The following is a 9,875-nucleotide window of genomic DNA, read 5'->3' as shown; positions in this document are numbered from 1 at the left end:
TAACTTGGAAATTAGATTGGAGAGAGAATGAAGAGAGTTTTTAGCAATTTGATCAGCAAAAGGATAAGGGATGCACCTTGTGGCATGAAGGTAATCAGTGAGTGCTTGTTGAGCTTGTGACATAGCAACCTTCTTGTAACGACAAGGGATTTTCAATTTTGAGAGTTTTAAGGTTGTGGTGCTGCTGCTACATAAATGTCGTGAAAGGGTTAACAGCATCACTCTCATTCTGTTCTATCACCACGCTGCGAAATGCAGGTTGCAGGGTTTCGTTATGAGTTATCATCGATCTTTTTAACTCGAACCGGACCGGTCTCTTGGACCGGGAATGGACCGGTTCGGTCTGCTCTATGCATATGAAAAAAATGAGAAATTAAGTCACAAAACAACACTTATCAAGCAATATTAAACTATTAACCCAATCATAGGTTATTAACCTATCACTTTGCGCTTAAAATCCTTATTACTTATTTATTTTATCATTCTAGTTTAACCTAATCAATTATTCATTGGTCTATAATTGGTTAATTATTAATTTACTCATTTTTTTATTTTTGATTTAATACATTGATTTATCATTAAGAATGGATTACCCTTAAAATTATTTTATATATTAAATTTTGATTGTTATTTTAATCGATTAACAAAATCGTACTAATAAGTTATTTATTAATTTAAATGTATTATATGTTTGGTCATCATCTTAATCGGTTATTATATTCTTATTACTCAATTAATCTGAATAAATTTATCTCTTTTAATATGTATTAATTAATTAAATTATAACATTAATCAATTATTATATCAAAATAAAATAAAAAACGTAATTTTATCAAAATAAATAAATTATAAACATTAATCATCAATATTTATCACCACTAAAAAATAGGAAAACATATATGGCAATTTTCAACAATACATATCACCACTCACACACATTGCAATAAAATGACAAGTATCAAACATAACATCATCAATTTTTATAAATTAAAATAAAAGGTAAAAAAAAATTCTAAATAATTATTCTAAAATAGCAATTTATAAATAATTCAATAGTGGATTGTATCTCTACCTTGCAATTTCTTGAAAATGAAAAAACTAAAATATTTTTATTATATAAATTTTAATATAAAAACATCCGCTTGCCTACAAAAGTTAATCGATGTCTCTGCAAGTGGATAAGTTTTCTTTTCTTATACGTCGAAAAAAAAAAACTTTCCTTTCCTCTCTTTGATTAAATAGTAGATAACTTTCCTGACTCACACCTAATTTATTGAGTATCTTTTATTCCTAATGTATCCCCACAAATCAAACAACTCAGCTATTTAAGGCCACAATGTTGACCCAAATAAAAGCCCACAATTCTACAACTTGCAAAAATAAAAGAGATCTGTACTGTGTACCCCCAACTGCATTTCCCACCCCCTAATTTCCATTGAAAATATTATTTTATTATTTTTTATTATATATAAAACACTCAAAAATATTTATCACTCCATTATTCACCCCTCTTTCGAAAATTACAAAATATACTTTATCATTCAAAAAAATTCAAACTTTCGAAATATAAAAAAGTGAGTTTTTTTTTACATTTTCAAAACTTTTGTCAAACTTGATTTTCTATAAATTTTGGACATCTTCGAAACTTTTGATAAATATGAAAGTTTCGAAATGTAATTTTCCATTATTTTTTGAAAGTTTCGAAACCTTTGAGAAATCTGAAACTTTTGAAATGCATTTTTTCATAATTCATCAAAACTTTCAAAAATTTGATCAATTTGAAATATTCGAAACACAATTTCTCAAATTTCCGAAGGTTTCTATAAGTTCAAAACTTTCGAAACACAATTTCTTATATTTTCTAAGGTTTCTATAAGTTCAAAACTTTCAAAACACAAATTTCTAGAAAAAATCAAAATCTTCGAAACTTTGAAATTTTTGAAGTAATACAATTTAGAAAATTTCAAAAAATTCGAAGTTTCAAAAGTTTCAATTTATATGAAATTTTCAAAATGTAAATAATTATTTTAATAATAATTAAAAAAAATGTTTTTAAAAATAGATTTATAATAGTTATTATTAATTAAATTTAGTACTCTTTTTAAAATCATGTATGAGTAGAGTTTAGGCTCTTGCTTCAAGAACGATTATAGATTCTAGAAAAAAATTCATCACCGATCAAGTATTATTACTGATAATTCACCACAGATGAAATTTTTATTATAGATATTATCATATTGATGTTTTATTTGAAACATATTTTGTAGGTATTTTTCTCTCGAGAAGTTGTATTTGAATGGACAAAAATAATTGGAAGGCAAAGTGGAATTTTAATTGTTATCATTCGATCAAATAAAGCCACCAGAAAGAGAGGAAGAAAAGATAAATTAATTTTGAGATGCGAAAGAGGTGGAAGATATTAATTAAAATCAACAGTAACTTGTTCTCACAAGGAAAACTGTCCGTTTAAACTCATATGTATACCGTTGAGTATTGATGAAAGATGGAAAATTAGTGTTCGTTGTGGAACACAATCATGATTTACTAGATACTTTAACCGGTCATTCATATTTGGGGCGTTTAAACGAAGACGAAAGGAAATTTCTTAATGACATGACAAAGTATAAGCTTACGCCAAGATTCGTTTTGAATGCTTCGAAATAGAGAAATAAATATAATCTCACAATTCTCAGTCAAATATATAAAGTAGTGTGTACTTATCGATCATCGTTGAGAGATATGTACATAGAAATACAACATATGTTGAAGTTAATACAACAATAAAATTATGTGCATTAGACAATAAGACAAGATAATTCAGATGTTCTGAGAGATATATTTTGGACGCATTCTGATTATATAAAGTTGTTCAACATGTTTCATTTTGTTTTGATAGGTGATAGCACATACAAAACAAATAGATATTGGTTACCATTACTTGAAATTGTCGGTGTCACGTCTACTAGTTTAACATTTTCGGTTGGGTTTGCTTACTTGGAACAAGAGCGACACGATAACTTCATATGGGCATTTGAAAATGTAAGATAGTTGTTTGTCTCTGAGAATAGACAAGATGAAGTAATAGATTTTTGGAAAAAAAGTTGTTTATTCGACTAGTGTGAAGGAGTATGATCATCACTTGCAACACTTTGAGCTAGTGTGTGTTGATATTATTATGTGAAAGATTTATGGTTGACAACTTACAAAGAAAGATTTGTCAAGACTTGGACCAATAGAGTGATGCATTTGGAGAATACAACATCTAACATATATTTTTAAATAATGATTTGTTTTGTTTCAGAAAATATGATTTACTAATTTATGTGATTTTTTTAATTTGTGTTATTTAATTTATTTGTAGAGTTGAGTCTGTTCATTGGAGATTGAAAAACATGCTACAAACTAGTTTTGGTGACTTGTGTATAAGTTGGAATGATGTGAATATGATGTTGAAGAACCAAATATGTCTCATTAAACCGTCTTTTCAGAAAACCATCATCGATGTTGACCACGGGTATAACTCACCATTTTTTCAAAGTCTACATCACTGTGCATCAAGAAAATGTAGCAACTCAGATTCTCGAATCCAATGTTGTACAACGTTTGACACAGGAACTTCAACAAACTTCTTCAGCTACAATCCATGAGTAACCTTTAACGACTCACGATCCTGCGATTAATTAAAGAACATAACAATAAATACTTATTCTAAATTAAATAAACAATTAATTAAATATAATAAAAAATATACTAAATATAATAAATACTTATTCTAAATTAATTAATTAAAATATATCTATCACTCTCATATCATATGAGTCACATGGTATTCATACTGTGTCAACACATATGCCAACACCGGTCCTCCGGGGAATTCGGGATGCTGATTATGTTCAGGCTTAGCATCATCATCATCATCATGTGGCTCAACATACTGCTCCATCTATGCAGGCTCAGGAACATCCTCCTCCATTTGTGCAGGCTCAGCGATGATGTAAGTGGAATTCTCTCTGTTCCATCACCACTATCACCTCTCACGCTTCGGGCAATGTTGCAAAAAATTTGGTCAAATGCACCTCTCATTCTAGACACTGTAATATCTCAATAATTAAAAAAATAGAATTTTTTTTTAAAAAATAATCATTTTAGAACGTTCAATTTTTAAAAAAATTTTTTGTGATTGATTTGAAACTTTAATTAAAGACCAAACTTCTGAACCTATTTCGAAACTTTTCATGACTTCCAAAGTTTCGAAACCTTTGAAACATTCAAACGTTTCATATTTCTAAAATTCACATTTTGAAAGTTTCAAGTTGATAGAAAGTTTCGAAGGTTTGAACATTTCGAAAGTTTCATGTTCATAAAAATTTTTGAAAATTTTAAAAATTCTGAGACGAAATGCACTTCGAAAGTTTCAGTTTGTTAGAAATTTCCAAAAATTTGTGGGATTTGGAAAAATTATCATTTCAAAAGTTTCATATTGATAGAAACTTTCGAACATTTGAAAAAATTTGATTTTGAGAGTTTCAAATTTTCGAGGAAGTCTTACTTTTGTATTTTGAAGGTTTCAAATGTTCGAAGGTTCGCAAATACGTAATTCAGATAATTGAAAGTTTCAAATGAAATGAGTGAAAAAAGGGGAAAGGTAATTTTTTTTGAGGTTTTTATAGATAATAATAAGCACAAAATGGTATTTTCAATGAGGATGGAGGAATATAAAGTACAGGTGAAAGATGCACAGTACAATTCTCAAAATAAAGCTCAACACACATATTTTAGTGCATCAAATACAATTAGTATGTTTTTTATTATCATAAAATATGAAGTAAAATATGATGCTTTCAGAATTATATACATAATATTAATTAAATAATACAATTGTTATATAAAAAAAATAATTAGAGAATACAATTGTCTTGTAAATACAATTCATACATCTGCCGTGAGAATATTGCAAATTCATATGTGGCATACCCATCTTTATTCAACATAAGAATGTTTAATATGATTTGCCACTAAACTTTTTAGAACCCAAAATATTAAAAAGTAAATTTAGAAATAATTATTCTAAGGAAATATTTTTTTTCTACAATGATATTCATTATGAGTAAAGATGACAATGAGTAGAGTACTATAGTACTTGTTTCCATACTAGTATCTAAATGCTCCTACTTAGATTCATTACTCACACATTAACTAAAATAGATTGATAAATAAATGATATTGGTGTGATTAAATTTAAAAATTATCCAAATATTTTAAATTAATTCATCAAGTATTATAAATTAAAATATTTTCAAACTCAAAACATTTCAAATGAACGCACGTTACAATATACATTCAAATATTCATAATAATACTTTATAAAGTTGTATGTCCTACAACGATATTATTCAGAGATTTATAAAAAAAATTAATAGAAAATTGCAAGTATAATTATAAAGTCACAGTTAATAAGACATAACTCTTAGTTATTAAGTCACAATTATTTATATATTCATAAAAATCAAATTCTTAAAAAGTTTATAAACGTTTATCTTTCGATTATAAATATTGTAGTGATACAATGATATCAATAAATGTTAAAACATAAAATAAAACAATTAATTAAACTAAATATTAATATAATATAATATAATATAATATAATATAATATAATATAATATAATATAATAAATAAATGATATATTTATATTAGTGCGGGTGTGGGGCGGGATGGATACTATAGTACTCGTACCTGCATGCATATCCGTTTAATTTTGTGGATAATTAACCGTCCTCGTGTTCAATGTGTGAGTTTTTATCCTACTCATTGTAGATTTTTTGTGTGGATACTCACTATGTCTAGATCTAATTGTCATCCCTAATTGTGAGACACATATAATACTTTTTCAGAATGAATTTTATTATACTTTCTTTGTCCTTAATAATAAGTGAAAATTGATGTATTTGGTTCAAAAATTTGAACAAATATATCAACTTTATATAATTAAATTTTGTTTATATTGTAGGACAAATGGAAAAATATTTGTGATCTTTATGTAATTTAATAAGTTGATTAATTCAAAAATTCATTATAAATTATATTGTGAAAATATGCACACATTAAAACTTATTTACTAACTATACATTCAAGCAATTTAATTTACAATTTTTAACAGGTAATCCAAAATATATTTTTCTGAAAGAATAATCTGAAATATCTAAACAATAAGATTTAACCAAAATCATTTTTTAAATGTATTAAACACAAATTAATTTTAAGTGCCTTTAGATCAACTTAATTTTACAAAATTAATTTATTTAATATTAATTTTATTCCATTTTAAACATTGAAAATTAAGATATAAAAAAATAATAGAGTCATAATGTGGTTTAAAGGAATTGTAGTTGTGATAAAACTTCTGTGAACTCCTTTGAGGATGTCAAACTCAAATGCTTAGAGGAGTTCCAAAATAAAACAAAAACTGCACATACTTAAAACGAAGTTCCAAAATAAAACAAAAACTAAACATACTTAATATATACGTGCAATTTTATTTTATTTTTGTGTAGATAAAAAGGGCCTTTTGAAAAAATAACTTTGTCTTGAAATTTTTTTGACTTTTCAAATTTGAATTCAATTTTAAATACATTTTTAGTATAAAATTTAATTTATATTTTTAAATCTTTAACAAATATTCCAAAATCATTAATTTATATTTTTGAATCTTTGACAAATATCCCAAAATCAATTGTTAGTATTTACCTTATTAACAAATGTTGTCAACACCACAACCTCATTAATTGATACTTGTCTCGTTCTTTATTTTTTTATGATCCTGAATCTTTCTCCTTCTTAATGTAAGAAAAAATAACAAAAATCACAAAGACTAATAAATTCATTTCAAATATACCCATAGCATTTAATGGTTTATATATATCTTCTTTTTTCGAAACAATTAAAAAAATGCTAATAACATTTTTAATACAAAACATGTTAAGAATGATAGAAATCAAAGTCAAAATACTTGGTCAATCAAATTTGATATAAGTCACATTAAATTATAAAGGTACATCACATATAGCAACTACATACATGTACAACCAAGATGGTTAAGAATTCAAACATTCTCATGAGATAGAACACCACAAATTAAAACCCTAGAGATATCTACACTATTTCCAAAATATTAATAAATTTTATATGAAAATAAAAAAACCAGCAATAACTAATAAAAACAATAAAATAATACTAACAAATATTCCTAAAACACTTATTAAGAATACAAAAATAAAAAATTTATATTAAAAAAATAAATTTTAGATTTAAAAAAATTAATATATATTTTTCAATACATTTTTTAATATAACATTTATATGATTGGATGTTTAATAAACATTTTTGAGAGCCTTTGTTAACATTTGTCAAAGTAATATTGTAAGTTTAGTAGGATTTGTCACATCTAACCTATATTATAAAGACTAAAGAGAAGGTAGGAACTAGGAAGTAGAATACACGCGTGAAGATTGTGGTGTTGAATATGTGATGAAAGGCATTAAAGAGAGAAAAAGAGAGGTAGAAGGGAAGAGAAGAGAAGTAGAGAGTATCCAATGATTGTAAGAGGTAGTGCGTGTCTGGTTATGGAGAGACAAAGTGACACGCACGAGTGCAATCATGGGACCACGTGTTCCCACGTGGCTATCCATCAACCCACCCCACACCCTCATGCATCATCCCCACGTGACCTATCTTACAACTCTACACCGTATATAAATTAATTAATATTCGCTCCACTTTAAATATAAAATATAATTCAAAAAATTAATGTATTTAATTTAAAATTAAAGTTCATAGATCAACTTTTTGTCTATTTTTTTTAATATTTAAATTCAAATATAATATTAAACAACTTTCTTTTTAATGTAATATTTAATTCAAATTTTGTCGAAAATAGATACAGAAATTTAAATTTTATATCCCATAAAAAATAAATATTTCGAATGCAAAAGAATAAAATAAATAAAATTCATCTCTACCACATCTCATTGTCATGTCTAGTTAACAAAACCTTTTAAGTGTATTTTTCTAGTAAAAGAACACCTTTAAATGTTTTTATGAGGCAACGCTTTTAATTTCTATGATAAGAGTACGATTTGATTTTAATGTTTTCTTCAAAAAAGTTAGATTCACCACTCTAACTTTTATATTTCTTTACAGTTTGTCCGATATCATAACTTCATAAAAAAATATGATGCAGTAATTCGAAAGTCATATGGTTTGGTGACACAACAAGTCACGTGAGATGATGGTGTCACATATTTATATAGTCGAAAATAAACTATTGAGACAGATACTATCAAGAAGAAAATACTTTGCTTTTCTTTTCTTACTATTTTAACTTCAACCCGGTATATACGTATACTAGTATCAACGATCTAAAACTATTTTTCTTTTATACATCAATCTAAACTAACGAATTTTGTTCTATTTTCATCTGTCTTTATAGTAAATATTATTTTTAAGTTTCATTTTTATCTTTAATAGTATTATTCCACGTCAAATATATCATCATCATAAAAGTCATAATCTTATATTAGTTTAATAGTAAAATATTTGTGCTTATCAAAATTAACTTGTATTCTCTTAACTTTCAAAAACGAATTTTTATAATTTGTAGAATTTTTTATTTTTCATCTATTTATTTATGATATTATATGTTTAATCATGACACAACAATAATATAATACAATTGAATTAAATTCATGTTATTATTTAATATTTGTTTTTTATTTATTTTTTATTCGACAATGTTTTACGATTGCTTTTGTTAATAATAATATAAACGAAGATTTATAAATAAAAATATAACAAATTTAAACATATTTTCATTTTAATCAATTTTATTATATCACATCACTATCATATCAATAAAGTTACTACATAAAAAAATGAAGGAGATCAACCAAATCTCACAAGTTGTATAATAAGGAGATCAAAATTTTAATTTTTAAAATAGAGAACTAATTTTAAATAAAATATAAGCATTAAAAGCACATTTAAGTCATTATTTTATAAATTAAAATAAGTAGAGTATTATCGGTCAGATATGACAAATTATAAGTGATATGAATTAGAACGATGAAGGAGTTTTATGAAAGAAACTTGATTTTTAGAGTTATCCACTGCTCTCTGCCTTAATTGATTACTAACTTGTCTATATAAAAATATGGAAAATAATGTATAGTTAGAAGGATTCAGTATTCAGCATAACATCTCAACTGACAACAGTGTTCCGCTTGTATATAAGACATTCTAATTGATAACTCTTTCAAAGTCTTTTCTATTGAGAAAAATATATCTAAATATGATCTAAAATTAAATTTAGATTTAAATATATTTAAAATTTAGAATAAGATATCATTAAAATATATATTTTATATTTTTGACAAAATATTCTTAAAATTTGTTAGATTTTTTCTTATTTTAAGGATATGACTTATAAGGGAATCATAAAGTGGATTGAATGAGTTAAAATGATAAAAAGATCATGAGTTCAATTATGTCTTCTAAAAAAAATAACAGCTAATTACTTAAATATATTATTAGAATATAATATAATTAAAAACATGTTATGGTATTGTAATTTAACTCTATATAGAACGATAAATACATAAATATCATATTAGATTTTATAGAAAAAAAAAAGTAAACTTTTATATATATATATATATATATATATATATATATATATATATATATGAGTGAGAGGGGTTAATTACGTGAATGATTAGTAAGTCTTTATACATATAAATTGTTGAGTTTGTATAAGACCACTTTTCTAACACTTTATCATTTTAGTTAAATATTTAATGTTCATGTTAATTTATGCTTT

At 25.2% G+C, this 9,875-nt stretch overlaps 1 protein-coding gene across 2 annotated transcripts in view; it reads right to left on the bottom strand.

Moving 5' to 3' along the window:
• Nucleotides 1-218, bottom strand: part of LOC101499154 (transcription termination factor MTEF18, mitochondrial) — a 5,142-nt gene extending 4,924 nt beyond the window's left edge. For both annotated transcript variants that reach the window (XM_012711789.2, XM_012711790.2), the window contains exon 1: nt 77-218. In XM_012711789.2, the coding sequence (XP_012567243.1) occupies nt 77-86 (10 nt within the window). In that variant the 5' untranslated portion in view covers nt 87-218. The remainder of the gene's footprint in view (nt 1-76) is intronic.
• Nucleotides 219-9,875: the final 9,657 nt, after the last annotated feature.

This window comes from Cicer arietinum, chromosome 7 (assembly GCF_000331145.2).
Source record: "Cicer arietinum cultivar CDC Frontier isolate Library 1 chromosome 7, Cicar.CDCFrontier_v2.0, whole genome shotgun sequence".
Lineage (NCBI taxonomy): Eukaryota > Viridiplantae > Streptophyta > Magnoliopsida > Fabales > Fabaceae > Cicer > Cicer arietinum.
Note: the sequence above shows the minus strand (reverse complement) of the source record. Positions and strands in the feature narration are given on the sequence as shown.